General features: G+C 41.7%; 1 protein-coding gene across 2 annotated transcripts in view; it reads right to left on the reverse strand.

Annotated features, from left to right (window-relative positions):
- ERBB4 (erb-b2 receptor tyrosine kinase 4) overlaps positions 1 to 24,583 on the reverse strand; it is a 370,853-nt gene that overhangs the window by 285,234 nt on the left and 61,036 nt on the right. For both annotated transcript variants that reach the window (XM_018071745.3, XM_018071743.3), the window contains exon 2: positions 633 to 819. In XM_018071745.3, coding sequence (XP_017927234.1) covers positions 633 to 819 — 187 coding nt within the window. The remainder of the gene's footprint in view (positions 1 to 632; positions 820 to 24,583) is intronic.

Raw genomic sequence — 24,583 nt, forward strand, 5'->3', positions numbered from 1 at the left:
GAAGTGTTGATCTACCCCACAACAAGATCCAGCCATGAATTTACAGATGAACATAAAACCATGGACTTTGCTTACATTTCTGGCTCAAGAAAATAAGCATTTCTCTCACTATATGTAATGCACTATTTTTGCTTAGAAAAGGGCGTTCTAAAATTAAATACACAAAAGATACAGTCTCTCTCTCTCATCCCCTACTTTTTCCCCAACAGCTCTGTGGAGCAGCAATGGTGACAGACAGCAGCAAGAGAAGAGGTTCAGGAGACGCCAAAACTAAGACAACTTGGCAGAAAATACCCTACACCAGAAGCAACACATGTGCCATAATCAAGGATTACAAGGAAACCAACATGCTCATGATATGAAAACTCAGAAAAAAATTTCACCTACTCTTTCAGCAATTATTTTTGTTTCAAATAGGCTCTTGGCATAACTTCCAAGCACAGTCTTTGACCAGTATTGAGAAAAGTACGTTCATGAACAAAAGAAAAGAATGAAGCACTGATGAAACTCTCATACAACTGCCAGCCTCTCGTGGTGCAGAATCCAAGTGACTGAGGGCATGAAGGTAAAAACTCAATGAGCTCATTTTTTTTTCTTGCATCTAATCCATCACATTTGCAAGTTTCACTTACCTGTCAAGTTCTTCAGTCCAAGTTCCCTGAGTCCAAAGTTCCCATCCTTCCTGTAGTTAAGGAATATTGCCAGAGCATACCGCTCTTCATAGAGTTTGGTCCCACGAACGATGCGCAGGTTCTCCAGTGGCAGGTATTCAAACTGGTTCAAAGCCACCAAAACATAGCCTGTCACTTCTCGGATAGACTGAAAGGCAAAAATGAAACAAACGCATTAGACGTGGTCCATTTTTCACTGTCCTGAATTTCCCATATAGTGGATGCTTTAGTGGGAGATGCTGCTACCCAAGGGAAAAAAAAAAACCACCAAAACCATTTTTGAAAAAAAAAATTCATTTTCAATTTATGATTTCAAGCACATTTCTGTTTCAATTTTAGTGAGTTTGTTAGAAATAATTGTTGGAAAGGTAGAAAATAGAGAGGTACTCCTTTTTCTCAGTCTAGTAAAACTTGAGTAGAAATTCACTGTAAGGTATTAAAGATTCACAAAAGGATGACTTTGCACAACTCAAAGCAGAGAGTAGGTCAAAGGCCTCTGCAGTACATGAGCAAAATCCACTGGGGAAATGCCATAGTTCAGATGAGATTGTCTGTTTGCAAGTAACTCTGTGCTGTACAGCATGTTTCAGGGTGGCACTGAAGGGACACATCATGGAAGACACCTCTGGAAGAGCTCACCATCATCGAACAGGAACAATGGCAGACAGGGAGCAGGTTCGGAAGGGTAAAGTCTAAGCACAGATGTATTAACATACATTTTTGTACTTTTAAGTGGAATTGATCACTGAGTATTTGCAAAGATTAATCTTGAAGTTTCATTTGGAAGTGCTGGAACTATATACCAGTCTTTGATCAAAACTGCTATCCAAATCTTTTTAGCAAAAGCATTGCTGCATCTTTGGGTAGGTTGAGACCTTTGTTGCCTTTAGAGGAACTGCTCAATAACCCTCCTGCTCATATTCAGGAATTGATTGCCTGGGTTATAAAGAGAAAAAAAGACCCCAAAACCCAATAACTAGAAATGCTTTTTGAAAGCCCAACAGCTTAACAGAACTAAGATGTTATTAACAAAAAAAAAAATAAAAAAAAAACATACAAAAGCACCCCAAATGAGAAAAGTGTGCTCCTGGAGAAAATAAAGTTTTCACTCTAAGGAATTGAAAGAAATGGCCTAGAAATATGCAAATGCCTTTGAAAAGTGCCATTTCAACACTCACATAGACCCCACCATCCTTAGCAGGACTTGACACATGCTGGGGGGAATGCCCCTGCTCAGAGGTGCTCCCAAAAACAGGACCTCCACGTTGATATGTTTTTCAAAGCTCACCTAATCCCACGCCCGCAACAGCCTGCAACGGCTGTACACGTAGATATTTATGTGCGTATGCATATTTAATGGACAGAAATTGATATCACTACTTGTGTGCTTAAGTGGCTGTATGCACTTTTTCCTTCCCTTTGGCAAAGTCAATACCTTAAACAAAACACTGAAAGAAAAATTCTGCTTAGAGTAACATGCACAGACTATAACAAACATATTGACTCCAGTCAATATTGTAATAAAAACAACCCAACAAGCAACAGCAGGCATCGAATTAAATGTGTTGTGTATGTCTCATTAATAAAGGATTTTGCTTTGCTGGTTCAGGGCTTTGCCACGATTTCAGATTTACGTGTGCCTTTTAATTAGGCTTATAAAAGGTCTGTAATATGATTAACACATGTGATAGTGTACATAAGGAATGATTTCTATGCCACAAAATTTAGTGCTAGTTGTCCTTGCGAAGTCAAACACCTGTACTCAGCTGGAGCTGCTGAAATAGCTCTGGAGCTATTTCCAGACTTGCCATCTAAACAGAGCCCAGTGTCATTACAGGACTCTGATGAGAACCCAGTGAGCAGAGCTAGGTTGAGAAGTATGGTTCAGTAGCTCAGTATTAAATGTAGACCTGCATTATACCCTGGGACACTGATTCCATTATAATCAGAAGCTCTCCAGCACTTTCATGATAGCTCTTCATCTTCTGACATTTCAGCTTAGCCAGTTTGGTCAGGAATTTGTTTTTCATCATATGCAAAAATTTCCTTAAGTTAACTTTTTTTAGCCTCTCTTCAGAATTCAGGAAACATTTAAATTATACTCATGGTTTCAATTTCTGCTCTGATATTCCAGGAATACTATGATTGCTCTAATTAATTTAAATAGATGTTTAACTTGGAATGGAGTGGAAAAAAATTTAAAAGCAGTTCCAAAACTGCATCTGAACAAGTGCTCCCTGCCAATTGTTGTCACTTGTAACCATGTTTTCTATTTTTAGGATATGTCTTATTTACTGCCAAACAGCAAGTCCACCTGAAAGGGCCCTAATTCAGCACAGTACAGAAATGACACATACACACAGAGCAGCAAATCTTCATTCCAAACTTTAAAGAAGAAAAAAAAAGAAAAAAAAAAGAAGACGAAAAACAGAGAAAATTATAAAGTTTTGCTGTTGATAATTGTGAACTGCCTAAGAAGCCCTGCACTTTGTTTGGTTTATCCAGCTGAAATAACAAATTATGGCAAGTATTTTGACAAATCAGAGGATCCCTTCCACTCCCATGACTTCCATCATTTTGCAACACCTATTTACTTGCTGGATAAACTGCCATGTTCATCCTTGCAAAACAAAATTATGAAAATAAGCCAGGGGGTTCTAATTTACTGGAACATAAAAACCTGACCAAATTTAGTAGTCTGATATATTAAGTTAGGGTTTAATTTTGGTTTTAAATTCAAATACGAATGAAAAATGCAGACTGATAACCTGTTTTGCAGGTTGGTGTGTTTTCTGACTGGTCCAGCTTAAAAAAAAGCATACTGGGAGCACAGCAGGCATCTCAGGTTTCGACCACTCCTGGCTAACACAGTCATTTTGCCAGTCACTGCAAGTTTTGATATGATTCTTACTGAAAATGGACACCTGCCCACTTGGAGCTCACTCCAAGCCCTGCAAAGATGCCTGTTGGCTTCCATGCTGACTCACAAATCCTCACGCCAGACGGGATCAGCCAGCCTGATCTCCTCCTCTGCAACTTGTGCCAAGGGTAGGCACGATGTGAACCTCTCATCCTTTTGTATACAAGGCTGAAGGCTTTCCTCTTCAGGTATCCTGAATTCAGGTATCCTAATGCTCTATTTGAGCTGTTTTGGCTTCAGCATTAATCTGAGTTCTAAGGAGGTGAAGTGACTCACAGCAGTGGTAGCTTGAGTGTCACCTCCCAGTCTGATTCTCCTGCTAGGGCTGGAGGCTCTCACAAAAACACATTTCACATGAGTCTGTCCCTCAGAAAAGGAAAAAAGGAGACAAGGATGCAAATATCTGCATTTTATTCCCATCACCTACAACTGGAACAGAAAGAGGTAGATTAATCACCAACAGACTTAAAGCTAAAATTTTTGATTTTAACCTCCAAAGCACCGTGATTTTGTGAGATTCCCCCTTAGCCCCATTACAGCATTATTTTGACTGGGAATTCCTGGACAATGTGATCTCTCCTCTCCTTGTCATCTCTCCAGCTCCTGAGATGTGACCTGTTACATGAAGAAGCCATCGAGTGAGGCAGCAACTGGCTCAGACTCCCATAGCACTGCTGCTGCTTTATTAGATGTATTTGGGCTCCCCAAAGCTGGGTATGACAGCAGGAATGAACACACAGATCTGAAGGAGGAAAAGGCAGCACCTCACAGGCTCCCTGTGCCAAAAGGAAAAGGGACACTGCCCATTGAGCCCTCCAAGCAGACACCTGACAGTTTGAAAGCAGGCGAGGAGACACCTCTGAATATTCTAGAGCCACAGGTGAGCCTGAGCATTAGCCCCTGGATAAGAAAGGACAAGCTTCCAGCAAGAAACAAAAGGAGTGTAGGGGGGGAAAAAATATTAATCTAAGGCCTCATGAGCTGCTTTAAAATCCCACCAAACCAAAGGGTTCAAGTCTGATATATTTACCAGAGAAAACCTCTTTGTCTCTCTTTTTGGACAGGAGACGAGTACTTGTGCTCCACGGTTTGCTATCCCTGGGTCCAGCACTGTTCTGCACCTTAGAAAGTAGAGCCTTGGCATGGCAGCCCATAAAACAGTCTCCTAACAGCCTCTACTAGCCCAAACATAGCCATGTTTTTTTTCTTAAACCTAAAAACAATTACCCTGAGATGAGAACAGACCCAGTTGAGGTGCTGTCCCAAGATGGCGGCCGCTGCTCCCCTCAGCTGTGCCGGGCAGTCCTATGGAGAGTGCAGGAGAAACTGGGCCCCAAAATGACACCAAAACCGAACCTTTTTTTTCAGAGGTTCTTTTTCAGGTGATGAACTGTAAGAATGAACTCTAGACAGCCCATTCCCTCAATTACAACTAATATTAGCTGAGCATGAAGCACTTTAAGCTCCCAACAGCAAAGCCAGAATTATCCTGTCAGCTGGGAGTAAATGGCAAGATTGTTCCATCTTAAATCATCCCTCAGTTCGAATCAAGCGAATCTGAGTGAAGTGGAGCAAAATAACAGTGAAAACTTCATCATTCTGCCCAGAACAACAGATCAATGAATGATTAGGGAAGCCAATGTTTCTCATAAACACTACAAAGGCTTCTTAACATCCATCGGGAACGCTGGGCTGTGGCGGAGGCACCAAGGAGAGCTATAGTGTGGGTTTTATTTTAGCTGCACAAACGTTATTTATCCAGTTGCTGAACCTGATCTGGTAAAGCCCTTCTGCCTCAGCTGACCGGACACATGTCCCTGGCATGGCATCAGGGCAATGGAAACCTGCCAGAATGGTCAGCTCACACTTGTGGGACCCCAGACAATTAATTATCTTTTAGGGTAATTTTCCCCTTTTCCATAAAAGCTATGAACATTTTGATCTACTTCAAACTCACTTGAAAGCACCAATAAACACAAGTGCAGGAGATGATGATCACCTGAAGAACAAGTGTGTTTAATTCACAAACATTAAAAAAAAATAGTACATATATTCAACAAATTCACATGAGAGACAAAGACAAAAGCCTTTGCTTTTTCATCACTATTTTACAGAGAGACAGAGGTGCTTTAGTGCCCAGGGGAAGTCCAGGTGCCATGCCAGGGTTACAAAGAAAGGCAGCTACTGGGAAAAGCTGGGGGACACACACAGGAGTTTCCACAAGGAAGGGTTTTCTCCTTCTTCCACCACAAGAAGGGATATAGAAAGGGCAAAGAACTTTAAATACACAAAGGGAATAAGGCAAGTGGACGCTTTTCATCCCATCTGTTGCAAATACAGTAATTTCTATTTTCAGGGGGTATCCATTTCACGAGGCAGCAGCGTGGCTCCTTGCATGGCTCAGCTGCCAGCAGATAACAGACGTCTCCTGACTCCAATCCAAGGAGCCAGACTGACCCTCCATCATGAACTCTGGGCTTTGTTGCATTACATTAAATCCTAACAAAGTCAGATTTTAAGTGCTACAAAGGGAAAACATTTCCTAAGTGCGTCATCCTTCTTTCCTCCCTAACAAAAGTTAACAGCAGCAAAGTCACCATTACAATAACAAACATGAATAGGCACCACCACGTTACCTCCTTCAGAAGCTTGACATCTCAAGCCGACTTGAACAGAGCATTTCACATTTTGCTTTTTGATCAATTAAAAGGTACCTGATGAGGACTGCCCAACATCCAAGTGGCCAAAACTTTTTCCAGAGGAAACAAATTTTTACTATGAGGAAAAAAACCCACAATACAGCAAAGTCAACATTTGCTTAACTTTAAATAAGTTTTCAAGACAATCATAATATCCACCTTCACAAAACTCAATCGGGCATGTTTCGAGTGTGCTGGTAGCCATCAATTAATTTTCATTACTTGTTCATACATTTTCACCCATGCAATGCAATTCACCTGTCACTGTCATAATTAAAAAATTAATGTTTACTGAATAACTACAAAGTGGCCTCTAAGCAGCTACAGCACTTGCAATTCTAACTCTAAGGGAAACATTAATATCCAAAATGTAGAAATAGCAAGCCTATTGCAATTTATGGAGCTCAATTAGCTGTTCCATGCATTGCTCATTCAGAGTTATGAATTTTTAATGACAACGATAAACTGAGATTTTCAAAGGAGTTCAGCAGACTTATTTATGGGATTCAGGCACATGGCTGTTGCCAGCTTCTCCCAAATCCCCATCCATAACCATGAGAAATATGTAGTGCATACTGACATTTCTCATGTCTGAGAGGACACTGCATTTAGGGACCTCAAAGCTGACACAGCACGCACATATGGAATTTTGTTCCACAACAATCTCCTCTCTTGTCTCCTTCCATGCTGTTCATCCTTTAATTACGTCAACACTTGTGAAATTGTGATGTTAAGCCCTCCTGAGCATCAGTGGTTTTTCAGGTACTCTGCACAAGCTTCAATAAAAATCCCTCAAGTTTGAGCACACTGATCAATATCAGAACACAGCTTGTAGAAAACATTTTTCTAGGGCCTGATCCAGAAGCAGTGTATCCTAACTAGAACTGCCTTGGCAGCTGCAGAGAATTTATTGTCCAAAACATTACAGTTGCAGGTTATATTCAAATTGGTTATCAAAAAAAGAAGAATTTCTGGTAGTCTTTCAGTTTGCTTTAAGATGTTTTAAAAGCAAAGGAAGGGCTTGGATGTGATTTTGTCAAGAGCTGTACCTGAGGAGCCTTGCACTGCTGCATGCTGCAGAATGAAAATGTGATTCAGTTATTTAAGACAGTTGGTAGGAACTTTAACTCATACACTTGTCCTCACAGACTTCCAGCCTTCTTTGGTAATATGCTTACAAAACATTAATAACATCCTGAGCAGCAGACCAGTGGATTGAACACAGCATTCAATTGCCTCAACTCTGAAGCAGCAGTCAGTTAGATGCATCTTTTCTTAAGGTGGTGGAAATTTGTAAATGAAGATTTTGCTACATAATTTATAGAACCCATCTCGGGAGTTGTTGAACCAAAGCTTTGTTTTCTGAATGGCTGGTCTTTACATTTTATTATTCCAAGAGTGGGAATTTTCATACATTAAAATAGGAGAATTAGCTGTGCAGTTATTTTTTTATGGAGTTTGATGTACAAATCACACCGTTGCATATATGAGGTAAGTTAGGCTGTGTCTAAGCTAATACACATTACAGTAGGGTCTAGGGAGGGCTTGGAGGCAAAGCAAATGCCAGTCTAGAAACCTTTAAACTGCAGATCAATGCCCAAATCTGGCATTTGGAAAGGAAGGTGATGGACAAAAACCACAGGGAGCCTTTGAAATGCATATCTTGACTCATTTTCTAAAGTATTGCTGGGAAAACAATGTGGGTCTTGAACAACAAAATAATAATAAACAAAATAATAAAAGAATGTGGGAATGTGAACATTAAATAGAAAAATAGGTAAATAACAGGACCAAAAATTTTGCTTTCAAATTTTGAAATATAGTTTCTAAAGATGTACCCAAGTATTCTTTCTGTTGATTGAGTTTGACTTAAGCTCAGGTGTCAGCTTGCCCCACATGTCTATGCCTACTTTTCCATTAAAATTATCGTCTGAAGAGAGAAATTGAGCAGGTTTACATCAGTATCTGAGTGTCTTCCCAATATTTTCAGTCTAAAACATAATTCTTTTGTTTGTGTATCTGCTTAGAAGTGTTTGCTTAAACTTTTAGGTGCCCAGCCTGGCTGAGTGCACACAATAAGTCCTAAAGTGTTTATGTTGAGCACAAGGATGACATGGACAAAGTCTGCACTCTCTAACAATCTTCACAGCCAACATCTCTCTGTCCTGACGAAAGCTATGGATGAGTACATGTTTAGCAAGTCAATAAGAATTTTGACATTACACTGTAATACCTGATTGGTCTTCAACATATTTGCAGAGTAGTTTCCAGGAGAGTTTATTGTATCATCTCCCAAGGGAAAACTTAGTCGTAAATTAGATTGGAAAGACTAAAATGAGGGCATTATTCTGTCACAAAATGCTTTCGCATTTGGGCTGTTTAGTAGTAGCTACATTTTGCAGGCACTCAAATCATATCAGCTTATAGCTTGCCCAGTTACAGAATTTCCAGCGGGAGAGACTGATGCCTTTTACTTTCTCTGCTTTTGGGAGCTTCAGTCAAGTAAATCATAGTTTCTTTCTAGGCAACATAAAATTGCACAAACTGCTACTTCATAAACTAAATAATATCAACACTCTGGAAGGATTTTAGAAAAGCAATAACCATGTAAAAAGACATCCCCTTTTACCAATTTCACTCAGACAGCCGTAGCCCGTGAGAAGCTGTGAGCGCATCTTGGGATGCTTTCCCTAGGAAAGTCCAAGCAAGGGCTGTCTTGTCAAACTGATGCCCAAAACCACTTTAGAGAGGCAGTGTGGGCAAGCAGCAGCACAAGGTCTGCAATGGGATGTCTGCATCCAATATCAGCTTCGACATTTCTTTTTTATAGTTAGACAGCGGAGTCCTTGGAGCAGAGGTGCTCTCCTAACAACACATGGAGCCGTGACTCGAGTTGTTACCTTCACCAGTCATATTTACACAAAGTGCTGGCTGCACTGCCCCAGGCATCTTGAGATGTCAGTGGACTGAATCAAAGCAGTGTATTTATTTTGGCAAAACAAGATATCACGTACCAAAGAAGAAAAGAGCATTCCATCCCTCGCTGTTCCTATTTGTGATAAAGCCCCATCACATTTTTGCTTGTGTCTAAGCTGAACTAAGTCTTGGGAGGCTAGTTACTTGGTCCTTTGGTTCATGAGACTGGTTAGAGCACATCAGGGAACTCATCCATCCATGTCCAAGTCTTCCCAAGGAGAGAAAATGGAAGAAAGACAAGAGGAGGAGAAAGAGGTGGAGGAGGAAGACTGATGCTCAGCCTCTCACAGCTCAGAAGCACTTCCAGCTTCTCCAGCTTGCACGCAGTGTGAGACAGCAAGTGGATCAAGAGGAACAAAATACACAGGAAACAAAAAGGAGAGGTAAAGAAGGATGCCTTTCCCATAGTGGTTATGAAAGATCAAACATCTGATCAGAAGTCAAATGGAAGAGTACACATGACAAACGCAGTGCAGGCTGTAATGGTGCCCAGAATTACAAACCATGGTAAGCAAACCGCCTGTGAAGGTCCTAGGAATGTTTTGTGGTCATTTAACAGAAGAATGAAGTTTTATTTGTTCATTTGATGTATGATGAGTAACAGGCTTCGTACATCAGACATTGTGATTTCTTTTTTCCTAGTACACAGCCAGGCTAGTTGGTAGGAATTATGGGAAAATCTATAGTCAGATAAATTAAATGCGTTAATTAAAATTTCTTCGCCCTCTCCTATGGAAGCAGTGGGAGCCCTCAGTTGGTATAATTCCCATTCCTCAGAGCAATGCAGAATGAATTAAACATCCCAGAGATCTGCTACAGAGGTGGAGCTGAACAACAGGACTTTTCTATTTTTCTATTCAAAGTGCAGGTGAAGGTGCCAGGCCACTCCTGAAAGCAAAAGGTTGTTTCTATTTCTGGATGCAGGAACTGACTACACATACTGAAAATATGTTAACCTTGCCAAATTTCAACTCAACATTCTCAGTCTTCATTCTCACAAGAAGCAAATCTCTGGCTATCTAACCTTGAAAGAGCAGTTTATTTATTTTTGGAGAGCTTTGCTTTTCTTTCCCGAGAAAATACTTTCCTAAAAACAGACTTCCAGTTTGTTTCATATGTGCAACAACCACTCTTTAATGAGCATTTTCAAAGCATTTCCTGGGAGGAACTAACTTTATTGGCACTCTAGGACATTTTTGCACATAGAAATTAGTGAATATTGCTGTTGTTAACTCTCTGGTTTCACTGAAGAGGAGAATTTCCATCCAAATATTGGATTTTAGAAACTCTTATTTCTAGCTGAGCATATATAAATACAACATCTGAGCTCAACATCACGCCTACCTACTGAAACTATTTCAGCCTTTGTAACTCTAATCTCTTCAAGAATAGAAACCTTGGAGAGATTCATTAATTGCTGGCTTTTGATTAGGTTTATTTCCATTAAAATAAAAAATTAAAAGGCTTTTTGTTGTTTTTAAAGTTGTGGTTTTGATTTATTTATCTAGAAGCTGGAGAATAACTCTGTTATTCAGGGTTTAATAGATTGTTAAAGTCTCCATCAAGGAGAGATTCATAATTTATAAGATGTGAGCAATTAGTAAATGCATCTGATTTTCAAATTCAGAGGTATGCTTTAGGAAAGACATGTGAACTCCAGATTTTAAGATTATGCAGAATGCCAGCAATTAGGAAAACAACCTTTCATCTGCAGTGACTAACTAACCCTAAAGTAAGATTTTCCTCTGAATTAATTCCACTACTTTTCTTCAACGGGGCATGTTAAAAACTCCTCCCACTCATTGCATTTTCTGTGTGGTTTCTGAACTGAGGGGGACGCACAATCTTACAGGAGATGAGAGCTTTTTTAGTCATGTCCAGAATGAACAGACACCTTAAACAGGCCATTGTTCCTACATGCAAATATTGCACCAATGAAAAAATGGTGGTTTCCTCAAGGTGCACAAACATCTTTTGAATTATAGAGTTTATGGAGGTTTATGGAGGGAGGTGTTGGAAAAGTTGTACAGAGAATTATTTCTCTCTTTTCCAGGAACAAAACCATAAAATACGGTTTGCTCTTGACATAAAATTCTAAAAAGGTTAAGAATTAAGGTTTTAGCAGAAATGGTAATTTTGTGACAAGAAATGATAGTGCACAGGGCGAGAGATCAGAGAGAAAAGACGAAAAGGTTGTGATCAGGAGCGGGGAAGGACAGAATGCATCTCTCCTAACACAAGGCAGATCCAGGCACCCATCATTCTGGCATTATCTAATTTCTGACTGCCTGAGTTTGCAACCTTACTGCTTTATTTTTATATCATTTTGTTCTTTTTTTAGAGGGAGTATGGCAGAAAAAGTATCTGTACAAGATATAATTTCTTCCAGTACCCATCACCAGCAAATGATTGGACAAGCCATCTTTTGCCAACAGCTTAATTAGAGGAAACTTCTATATTTAATAATGTTCCTTAATGTACTGAGCCCCACACAATAGCTTATTGAAGGAAAAAAAGCGGAGTGATTATTTTCATAGCTAAGGATGGAAGAAAGGTTCAGTCATTAAAGTCATCACAGAAACAATGTTATTAACTATACAGGAATAATCTCAAAGGAGTTCTGAGCTGATTGACAGTGATAAAATAATGCAGGAAGCTAAAAAAAGGGGCCTCTCTCCTCACCTGTTTTTATTAATACCCTTATTACCTTTCCCTGAAAGACAGCTTTTCAAGAGCTATTATTGTGCTTAATATTAAATAAAATTAAGCATGGCAGATTGTCAGTTATGTCTTCTGAACTCCTAAACAGAGAGAAGGTGGTCACCAGTGCACCCCTCAGCTAGGATGTGCCCTCCCTCTGGAGCAGACCACTAGCCAGACCCCCAATATTCAGAGATATAAGGAAAGAAAAGGCTGCTCAAGAGAGGGAGAAAAGGGAGTGCTCAAGGATGCAACTACTTCAGAAGGCCAGCAATGGTATTTCATAGATATTAATTACTTTACAGTCTGTAAACCCTACAAAAAGTGCCAGCTGCTGTGAGCCAGGACCCTCAAAGGTCAGATTATCATGAAATCGTTACAGGAGAGGCTGCTTTTACTTAGCATATAATTGCTAAACCTAAGCATACTCCATAGAACCAATAGGAAAATGAATTATTTAAGTACTCTTCTTTTAATAAATAGTATTACCATTTTAATTGCACCAGTATTAATTTAACTGTAAAAAGTGCCCGAGGATTTTGCAGAATTAAGTTTTGCTACTCTCGAGTTTTCAGAAATTTCAGAACTTCTGAACTACATATATGTGTGAGTATAGCTACATCTAGCTTTTTCACACATTTACAAATACACATATATGCTTTTAAAAGGTGTATGTGCATGTGTGTTTGTATTCCTCCAGAATTTCTTGTCTTTAGGTGTGCATGTAGCTATATGTAGCTTTTTACATATTTACAAATACACACATACGCTTCAAGAAAGTGTGTGTGCATGTTTGTATTTCTGCAGAACTTCTTGTCTTTGGATATTTTGGATATTTATTTCCTCGTGGCATGCTGCAGTGAGATAAGGCAAAAATTCTAGCTCAAATGACAGGTTTCTCTCAGCTGAGCAAAACCAGTTCTCATTCTCCCAGCACCCAGCCTGACTTGAAGGCTCGATTGGCAAGTATAGCATCAGGTTGAAGCTGCAGGTATTTCTGGCTCCAAAGGACTTTTCTTTTTAGCCAATTCTCTTCTACGTGTACCAACCAGTGCTTTTGAGAGCCAGTCAGGAAAACAGCAGAGAGCAGGTCAAGGGGCATTTTCCTCCTGGAGATGGAGCACACAGCCTGCATACTCGGTGTCAGCTCCCCCGTACCCACACGTTTCCTGGAGTTCCACACATTTCCAAATACTGCAGCCAGACAGCTACTCCTTCTATATTGCTCCACTGCCTGCTCACCCAATAATTCTTCTCCTCCCTCTTTTCTCACCTGACACTAAGCAGAAGAGACACTTGGACTTGGAACAGCTCATTATTCCCAGCTGCTCTGAATTTCAGTTACTTTCTTGCACTGTCCCACAGGTTGAGGGCTCTGTTTGCCCTTCTTTCTGATCCAGTCTTCCTGATCTGAGAATTCCCTGTCAGATGCACTAAACACACCTTTCAGGCCTCAGAAACATCTTACTGAATGAATAAATCAATTCACTTTCATTAATACAACAATTTCACTTACTGAAGAAACTTGTTTTGTCAACAATAAATTGGACAGTATAAGTCCTGATCCTTTGACGTCAATAAGCATAATTTCCCAGGCTTTGAATCATGTCCTTAATTGGGTAGGGCATGCACCCCCCCCAAAATCATTTGGTCATACAACAACCCTGCATAGGGGTTTACAGGATGTCTCAAAACCAGCCTTTTCTGTCCCTTAAGCCCATGAGATGCAACAGACCTGTTAAGTGCAGAGCACACCAAACATACTTCAGCATTTGGAATGGCACCTGGGGTTGTCTGCTCACTTGGAATATTGTGTGTGTGTGTGTGTGTGTGTGTGTGAGCTGGCACACACAGCACACACATTGTGCTCTGCAAGTCCCACAGGCCAGCAGCAGAAGTGGCTCATGTTTAGATCTGTGAGTCACAGACGCAGGAAGATATTTACAGTATTTTTCCTAATGGGTTTCCATGGATGACTAACCTTTCAGCTGAATTCTTTAAGCATCCTACTTTCCCCATGTCTGTTACAGTACTTTTCTATCCCTACTTGACCCTGCCAGCCCATGAATATTTGATACTAAATTAAAGCATTACAAACCAAGAGATAAATTCTATCCGGAGTGCAGCCCTTGCAGAGCTTAATTACATTTGGTGGTGTGAATGTTAGAAGACCTGACACTGCAACAGCTTTGGGCTTTGGCTTCTGTTGAACCAGAGCTTGAGAAAGAAGGGAACTGTCACCTGCCCAAGTCTTTTGAAAAGCCAAGGGGTTTTATTTTATTTGGCATTTAAGCGTGTGCTGGCACTGTCCTTTAGTTCAAATTGCTCTCAGGTACCAACAATAATTAATAGACCATTTGAGCTTTTGTTTTGTACATTAAACAAGCCAAGCTCAGCTCTTTTCTCTCCTCTTTAGAGACTCTATTCCCCTTCCACCAGCTCAGTAGTTCATCTCTCTGCTTCGCTAGTCCCCAAGAGAGGATTTAGCAAATTTTCCTTTGCCTTCATAAAATTGCTAGCTTTCTTCCCCTCTCCTGTGCATTTAAGCTGTAAGTTTTCCAGAAGAAGGAAGGGTCTGTGTCATACAATGCCCTTACACTGTGCAATGGAATTCTTAACTGAAATGAAGTTGAAAAGTCAAGAGTAAAACACAAATTATCAGCAGTTACAGAGAGACAGACATGATCTTTGCAAGTCAACGCTAAGAGTTAAGTCAAAAGAGTTGAAAAGTTGCTGTTCTATGTAAGCATTTCTTTCAAATCACTCGTTCAAACAGCTGATGGTAATGTCTGCACAACCTGCACTACACACCACAGCAATTCTGCCATTTCCAGTGAAGATTCATTGGCCTACCCATTTTTTTTCTTTCCAGCAATTCACTTTTGGCTCACTTTTTAGCCCAAAGACTAAAATTAATCTGTGTCACCAGCACATAAATATCAGAAGGCACTCCCCTGTCTCTACAGATCATCACAGTCGTGGCACTCTAATGCTTTCCTTTACCAGAATATCGACCAGAACAGAACCGATGACTACATGGGACTCCAATAACACAAATGACTGCAAGTCACAGCAAACTTCAGGGAACAGAAAACTGATCCTCTGGCTCTCAACGTAGAATTGGGTCTAAGGGACAACATTTGCCAGAGAAACTTCACTGTCATGGCCTTTACCATCCTCACTGCATCAGAGTGATGATACAGGTGTGAGATGAAGATCTGGGAGCTTATTCTCATGTCACCTCACGTGTTGGTGTTTCTAGTAACAAGCCAAACTGCATTTTCCTTTTCTATCGGTCAAAGTTAACTCACAGGACACTTACAAATTAATGTGTCCTTTGCTTTGGCTGTTCTTGACGAGATTTGTAACTAAAGCTGAATCCACTAAACCAGAATTTCATTCCCCCCCACTCCCCAACAGGCCAAAAAGTGGGGGGGGAGACACCTGAGGCCAAATTCACCTAATTGTTCCACAATAAATCCTTACGTTTAATCACATGCTGCTTCACAGAACTCCCAATAGTTTTATTTCCTTATCTTTGTGGTATGTCCTTTCACGGAACTGAAAGTATTCCCCCACTCTTATCTTTGCCAGCAAGCCATCCTTTTCAGCCTGCAGGACACCTGAGGAATGGGACCAGCTAGAACAGATGAAGGGATTGCACAGGTGTGCCCACAGAGGGCAGGGCTACAGAACAGGTGGATGGACAAAAAGGTCTGCCTACTTGCACAGCTCCTCACAACAGGTATTTTCCTTCTAGGAAAGTTATGCTGGGATTAATTTCAACTGTACCAACAACACGAAATGTCTATTTCAATATTAGCAATTATGTGACAAGCCAAGTAGAAGGAAATATTTTCTTTTCAGAAAAGCAAACAGGCTCAGGACTGATCTGGAGAGCTCCTGAAGTGCAGCATGAAGATCAGGAACTCCCTTTCATGTCCCCATCAGCTTTGCCGTGCTGATCACAGCAGTAGCCACCTTCCCCTCAGTGATGCCCATCTTCCTCAGCAGAGGCTCGGCCTTGGTTCAGGCAGGAGGACAAGGAACCATATTAAGGCCAGCTACAGCCTGGAGACCCCAGCTGAGGCTGTCACCAAGGGGTTTGGAAACTAAACATTATCCACAGCATAGCACACTGCATTGTGGGGGATCATAACCAAACAGGCCCCTGAAACAGTTCAGGATGGATGATGAAATTTTGCTATGGGTCAAGGCCTTAATAAATTGATGGAGCCATAAGCTCTTCCTTGGAGGCTTGTTCAGAGCCTGACTACAGTATGACCAGCTCTGGAAATTACTGCACAGCATTCAGTTCTCTAAACATCCTAATCACTAAGCATCAGGTGACAGTGGTAGATGATTGGCATTCTAAATTGCTCTCTGTTCCCTGGCTCCCTATGCTTGCCATATTTGGTGTGTTCATGAATTTTTGGAGACAAACTACATAATTTGGCAACTGCCAAGGAGGTTTAGCAAGCGTGAACACACACTCTTAGAAAGACAGTGTTAACACCAGGCATGTGTCTTCATCTTTTACAGCTGCTGACTGCCTTTCCTCTGCCCTGTTTTTCCAAGCTTTAGTACAAAACTCTCCAGTAGTTGCTGAAGGGCTCATCATACACATGGCAGACAAATACTCTTCCTGCTCTTCATGTTCTGATTGAACTTTTCTCCTTGAACCACAACACTTGGTTAATCAGCATCATTTACATTTCCATATATATAACATTTGCTATTTCTGAGGCACAGCAAAGAAAGCAACTTTTCATCAAAACTACTTATGTACACAAGAAAGCTCAGCACAAGGAAGGCAGGGTGGAGTAAGGAGAGAGGGAAAGAGTGCTGCCTTCTAGGTGGGCAAAAACGCTGACATGACAAATCTTCCCCCTTTAATCAACTTAATTTTCCTTCTTGAACACTCATGATGACAAACTACCTGAACTGCAGCGGCCTGGGAGCTGATACACCTCAGCATCCACCAAAGTAAATTATTGCCTGGCTCTGCTGATGGAGACAGAGAGAGGTGATAGTGTTCCATAACAAAGGATAAATGGTAATATCCACCATTTCTTAACACTCTGCAGCCAAGCTGCTTGTACAGAGTACTTAGATTAGGAAGTCAGTACTATTAAAATAAAATGGCTCTCTCCCTTTTTTTATTTTCTCCCTAAGGTGAACAATGACTATAAAAAAGCCATATATTTCCTAATAAATACTAAGCTGTGCTAGAATCAGATAACTGAGTTTATGCTAAATTCTAAAATGCATTTTTTTGGAAACAAATAGTCATTCAGATATCAATAAACACTGTGCACTTTATCATCATCCCGCTGGGTTTTCAGCTGGCAAAAGAGCTGTTTATGTTATGTATATCCAATTCCCAATTTCTCAGTATCCCGCTGCTGCTATCCCCAACCTCTCCTCATCTCAGAGGTGCACGTGTGTTGCTACTGACACAGCTCTGCTCCTTTGTACTTTTCTTCTCTATCACTAACCAGGTAAGCTTCTGCTCACCAAGCCACGGATGCAGGCTGGGGACAAAGTATGTGAGACTAGGAACGGTTCCTAGAGTCCTGAAAATAGTGATATAACTAGTGGGGACTCCATGACATGGTTCCACTTTGGCAACTCTGGGTTTAATTACACACTCCAGAAGGACACAGCCTTTTGCATACGCATGAAATGCAGCACACAGCCTTTTACTAGAGGTCTGTAACTACAGCAAGATGCCAAACACGGTTCAGGGAGTGGGGCACAAGGAAAGGAGGAGGTCATGCTCATGCAATATCGAAGTAGCAAATGATAGCCAGGGAGCGAGATCCCTCCAGTCTGCACTGCTGCTCTGAAGTCAGCACAAGAAATAGGGTGTCGTGAAAATGTTGATTAAAAGCAGCACATCACTTCTCTTCCTCAAAAAAACCCCCTGATGCTCACTGAGAGTGAGCTGAGAATCTGCTTGTTTTCATAATGCAGGTGATCAGCAGGGGGAAGGTGCTGGAAAACCTGCTTTGATCCTCTGCTGTGTCCATAGTGAGCATCCTTTGAAGTCGGCAGCTACCCTGGCAATCCCCAGATGAGACACTGTCCAGCACACCTCTCACTTCACACCACACACAAGCTGTGACAACTCCCTTCCTACCACCTTCAACTCTCCCAAATCTCAGCACGGCAGCTTCCGACAAACCCAGAAGAGGATTGTATCAGCTTCCTTTCAGGGACCACTCAATCCTCTTAATGGAGGAGAAAGGTTGCTGCTCACTGACACAAGCCAGCTGCTTTCCACCAGCCCTCTCGAGACACTGGTGCCAGGTAGGTCCTGTGACAGAGCTCTGCCATCCACGGTTCCTGCACAGGAAATAATTCCCTGAGCAGCCAACACATCAAGCAGCTCTCACCCCCAATCCTGATCAAACACAGCTGAAAGGGCTGTGTTTGACACTGTCTGGCACTGTCACAGCTCCTGCACAGCCAGGTAACCACAGGCATTTATTGGATTTTTTTCACTTGGCTACATGTTATTAGAACAGCACAAAGTGCTGTTGCTTCCATCGTTTATCATAATCATATTTCTTGTCCCTGAAAAGGTTCAAGTCCTAGGCATTTCAGCTATTGCTAGTTTTGTGGCATTGGCCTTTGCCCCTCCTCCTGAAGCCTGTCTGTGAGTGAACATTAGCTCACAAGCTGCAGTTCAACATTGACTCTAACACAGCGCTGTGAGCTTGAATGTCGGGATCAGGGCTGCCCAGGGCTGGGTTTGCAAGGCACACCCAACACCCTGCAGCCTGGTAGTACACACCTGTCACCACAACACTTGGCTGTCTTAGGAGCCAGGAAGATGAAATTCCTAACAGCACTCATCATTTCCTTGCTAGGCAGGTACAAGATCACAGGGAGCCTCCACACAGAGCAGCACCGGAGCAAGTGTTGTCAGTGATGCCGACACAGCTACATCCAACTCCTCAGAGTCCTCAGATTCAGATAACTCCTAGTTAAACTTGCAGGTTCCCCATTTCAGTAGATATTATGGTTGTTTACTAGGTACTCTAACACAAAGCAAAAATCCTACCCTTCTCTGGCGTTTATTTCATTTAAACAAGATATTTAAGCTTCCCTCCTTACATTACTCCCCTCATCTGCCACAACTAGCCTCTTCCCTGAGTGGCAAAAGGACAGATAAGGAGAGCTGTACCTGACTCAAGTTTGCTTGAAACCAGAAAATGACAGCTGAAAAGGAAGGCGACTGAGTAACAGAAACCTGTCTGTGAAGGGACTGAGTAAGGGAGACAGAACTAAAGAAACAGTGAATTTATCTACCCATTTACCTCCTTCCTCCTCATATTCAAGCCAGAAGCCAACTGGAACTAGCTGACTCAAGCTCACTTATGATTCTGATCCCCAGCTTGGAGTGAATTTTAAGCATTGCAGACACCACACTAATGATGTAGGAACCATTAAATCAAATCTCCTTGGACAATGAGGATGAGCAATCCTGGAAAACTACCAAAACCAGGTGTAGATGACCCGAGTCAGGACTGAACAATCGGCAATGTTCATAGTGATGAGATTACATGATGAAGATCATCCAATTCTTTCTCCAGAGGCTTCAGACAGCAGAAAGCTGGAGAAACAAGGCAGAGCAAGGAGGAGGAAGACTCCAAAGACAACAGGCCCCTGCCTTAAACATGCTCTGGAGCAGTGAAGGGACAGTGGCTGGACATACTTTCAGTATCCTGGGTTCTGATGAAACAGAATAAACCCTAGGACAGGAGTGGCCCAAGGACTCAGAGTGTCCCCAGTCCTTCACTTAAGGCCATGGGCCCAGGAGGGAAAGATAAAACCATTGCAGCTGAAGATGACACAACACAAGAACCCAACATTTTCCAGGAGTCAAAGGTGGAGACAGAGAAGGCACCAGCTTTGGAACCAATATGTCAATGCAATAACCAAATGATCACTTCCAGTCTATGCCTGGCACTTCCATTCCTCAAACACTAGACTCAGATACATTTAAAAAGCAATGACTATAAAAAATGTCAGCGTGATTGACTGACCAGAAAAACATAAATAAAAGAGCCCTAAATTGCATCATTTGGGTAAATATGTATTTATACAGTTTGGAAAGAAAAGCCTTGTTATTCAACTGTTGGACAGCAGCAGCGACATAGGAGCTGTTCTGGTTTATAATGCAAATCATGTAATTTGGGACATGCATTATGGGCATTAAAAATGCAAAGTAAGATCCATGTGAAATGCTGTTAATTTGCAGTAGCCACTTTTCAAAGTATAATTTCTCAGGCATTTACATATTTTTTCAGTAAAAAAAAATAAATTAAACACTATTTAGAACATTTGCCATATCTCGTTTGTTGGATCAAGACACTTTTGAGCTACAGAAACAGAAAAATGGCAATAGAAACTGGTAAATTACTGATTTCCTTCTTTTTTTAAAAATCAAATATAAATTAAATATAGGATTCTCATATTTCTAATAGGCCAAACATTTTTAATTACAAACAATCTGATCTCAATTGAATTATATTATCATCTTTGCCAATTCCCGGCCCCTGGAAGAGTATTTATGCTGAGAAAGAGAGGCACGAATCATCCAACAGCAAGAAACTCCAATCTGAAGCAGAGCTGTGCTCTGTGGGTCAGTCCCACACAAGCTGAGCCTTGAGCAGGGATCAAGAGGGACAAAGGTCTGGTTTTGACCTCAATAATAGGAAAGCTCAACTGGCCCAAGTGGGAGCCTCACAGCTGCTCCAAACCTTTGCTGTAATTCTGCATGTTTCAGCTCCCTTCCTCTCGCTCCAAGTGCCCCACTGAAGGATCTTCCAAGGAAGATGGCCAGGAGGTGCACACATTCATGACATCTGGTTGCTGCACATCTCTCCTATAGTTACCTCAAGAACCTGTGAGAGACTTTCCATGCCAGAGACTGCCCTCTCTGTTGTGTCTCCTAGAGAGAGAGCTGTCTTCTCCCTTCCTCCTGAATTGGCAGATTTAATCCCTGATTTGCAGATCCTTAGAAATATCACAGAGATTCTTCTTGGGACTCCAGAGGATGACTCCGTGCTTCTCCCTGCAATGCCATATTTCCCAGGCTACTCTCCCTGCTCTCAGGAGTGAGCCTGAAGCTGGGGTATGCTCCCCCAGCAAAGCATCTTGCTGACACAGCAAGGGAAGGGGTATCCAGAGAAAACAAAGGACAAGTAAATAAAAATAGCATGCTTCCCCTGGAGTGCCACTCCAGGCAACATGGTACTTGGGGGAATATAAACTTAAACTGCCACAAAATGCAAAAACTATTTATATATAAAGTTAGAAACTGAGATTTTATTTTCAGGTATTTTTCTTTGTTTTTATTTTCCTGGAATTGCTCCCAGATGCCCGCTTGAACAAGCTGGCACTCAGGCCCAGGTTGCTCCCAGTTGGGAGCATCCTTCCTTCAGGAACTAAAGGTCTGTTGACACCCAGGTTCCCCCTGCAGTCACAAGCAGTCAAAGGCTGGGAGTTCTGTGCGTGGTATTAATTCCCAGAGCTGAGCTAGAGCAAGGAAACAGGATCTTTGGGTTCCAGTTGGGTCTGAGCCCTAACCCCAGCTCTGCTGCAGCAGAGTCCCTGTATAACCCACGGCTAGACATTTTGGCACGTGCTCCAATTGCTCCTTTCTAATCCAAACCCCATCATACGCACTGGGGAGCAGGAAAATCCACAGGCTCTAACAGTGTTTGGATCATGCCCAGCAATACTTGGTAGCACTCCTGGAGGTTATCACACTGAAAGTATTATTTAAACCTGGCTTCTGTATTATTTTCCCAGCGGCAAGGCAAACAATAACCCTTGAAGTGGTGAAGCCAAGCCACAGTCTTTGTCAGATTAACCCTCCTAGAGGCCCTCTAAAATCAATTGCAAATGTTGGCTCTGAAGGACCAGGCAGATAAAACTTCTACCCACTCCCCTAACTTTCATTTCAAGTTGCAAAACCAATCCACAGTCCCATTACAAATCAGATCTGAAAAATGCTGCTTGATTATTTTTTAAAGAGCTCAAACTAGGTCACCAAAAATAGAGTCTCTAATGGGCTAAATGCGGAAAATGACTGCTCAAAATTAACAAGTTCCTGGGCTCCAGGACTACACAAAAGCTTTTTGAGTAGATTGCTTGCAACTACACAAACTGTATCCTCTGCCACACATGGCAAAAACCCAGCCTGCCAGATGCTAAGCGATCATTTGTGCAAAGTGTAAAGTAGTTTTCAAAAAACCATAAAGGGATTTTTATTCTTAGAAAATATCTCTCCAGCTTCTTTTCCCTTCATTAGGAAGTGCTTTATAAATGCAGCTCCCGAGACTGGCCAGCTGAGCCACCTCAAAGCACAGCCTTTCAGCTCCTGTTGCTGCTCTCAGACTGCTCCCAAACACGTGGCAGGGAAGAGCATTTGGCCCTTGGACTAACAGACCAACCATAAGGTTTCCATAAAAAAATTCCCCTTCATAGGCAACAAGAGGAGATAGACACAGAACAGTTTTGCTGGGTAGCTCTGATCAGAAGCCTTCTGAACGGCCACTCTGAAAGCCACGTGGGAATCAGAAGGCAGAGGAATATTTGCTGTACTGTCAAAACCAGGATGCCCTCAGCAGACATGTCCTCCAGCCAGTGACCATGGTCCACTACGCAGGGGCTGTGGCATCAACACTCACAGCTTTTCCATAATTTACAACAATGCACATGCAAAGCCCAGGATCTTGGGGATTACAGGAAACATGCTGGTATTTCTGAGAGCCACTATTTGATCACACACGCACAAAAAGCAGCGGCTAAACCCTAGACAAATAGCAGGTCCAAAGAGTACCTACCCTGGGCACCACACACTGTCATACCCCCTTCTCCCAAACCCAAAGAATAGCCAGCACATCTCCTCAGCTCCCAGCAGCACTGCCTGTGGCCTCATGCTTCAACTCAGCATTATTTTGAAGGGAGATAAAACACCTGTAGCTTTCCTGGATTGCTTTTCTCAAACCTAATTAGACTTAATGTAGAAAACTATGGTAAGGACTCTCAGTCATGTTGTGTAAAGCTCTGATAATAAGGAAAAAAACCTATTATGTCCCCCAGCTGCTTTCTCGAAAGAATCTTCCATTTCTGAGCAAACATTTTCAAGGATAAAGAGAAGTTCTGCCATATTTAAGAAAATAGAGAAAACATTCTTTTGTGAAGTACACACAGGCCCTGGTAGTAAGCAGTTCTGCTCGTATTTTGGACGTGAGTCACCATCTGCACAAAGATCATGAAAAACCCATCAAAGACAAGGACAGTCTTTTTTTCAGAGGAGGCTAGTTCAGACATACATTTTTGAGACACTGAAGTGAGAAAATGCCTGAAAGGCAGGAGGCTGAAGTGGTTCTTCATAGCCCTACATTCACCAAATGGTTAGTCAGAACATTTAATCTCTGCCCATCTCCTCTCTGTAACGTGAGAATTTTGCTTAACACCCAAGCCCCTTGGATGAGGGATGCTTCAGTACATGCCAAGCAGGATCCTGTTTCCTCTGCAGCAACCCACTGTCACCTGCATCAGGAATGTGACTTGGAGATTTTTCAAGACTGTGTTTACTCAAGAACACTAACAGGGAGGATTTGGTGTGCTCTGCTTTTTATTTTTGCTGCACGTGCCTACTGAATTGCATCTCTCACAGAAATGTCACTTTCCTGCAGACAGACTGACCTTTGAAAAAACTGAAGCATTAAAAAAAATTTTAAAAAAAAAATCCATAATTGAAGCCCAGCACATGTTAGAGAGAACTCACTCCATCTCTTCAGATTGTCCACCCACACAGTGAGCACCTTACTGCACTCATCCTCTTACATCACACTACACTAAGTGATAAAACAACACATCAATAATAACGTAGTGTGAAGTGTAAAACAAAATTAGAAAGCTCTAAACATAACTTTCCTTGAAAAGTTGCTTTGTCTTTTGGGGTTTTTTTGTTGCCTTTTTTTGTTTGGGTTTTGGTGTTTTGGTTTTTTTTTTCAGGGTACCAAGATATGGAGACGTTTCCCACTCCTGGGTCAGTGACATAAAAACAACCTGTGTAAGCAAGGAGTACAGTGTGGTGCTCTCTGATCTCAGCTCAGAGGTAGCAATGAAGTGACAGACTGTGTTGATACCCAAGGGTGAGTCCAAACTAACCTGCTTATTAACAGCCTCTGGTCCATCTCAGGATGGACAAGAAAGAAGACACATATCATCATCCTATGCCTGCTGCTTGCTGTGCAATGGCCCTGCTGGACATGAGGAGAACTGTGGTACAGCAGCTGCTGCTGGTCCAGGCTTTTCCACCTGGCAGTGGAAAAGGGACAGGGATGTAGGCAGGTAGGATTTCCTTTGGTCTTTTTATAAGATCTGTGGAATTAGAAAGGCACTGAAAATAACACAGTTTTGCTATTGGTTTTAAGGCCCATCACTAAAATTCATGCCAGTCAGCTCACATTGCAATCTTGTTTTTAAGAGCTCAATAGAAACACTGTGTTATTAAAATTATATGGGTATGTTTTACACTGGTATGTTCACACATTTTTCCTTCAATCCCTTCAGCATAGTCAGCTGCC

This window comes from Manacus vitellinus, unplaced genomic scaffold (assembly GCF_001715985.3).
Source record: "Manacus vitellinus isolate BGI_N305 unplaced genomic scaffold, ASM171598v3 scaffold_20_pilon, whole genome shotgun sequence".
Classification (NCBI taxonomy): Eukaryota; Metazoa; Chordata; class Aves; order Passeriformes; family Pipridae; genus Manacus; species Manacus vitellinus.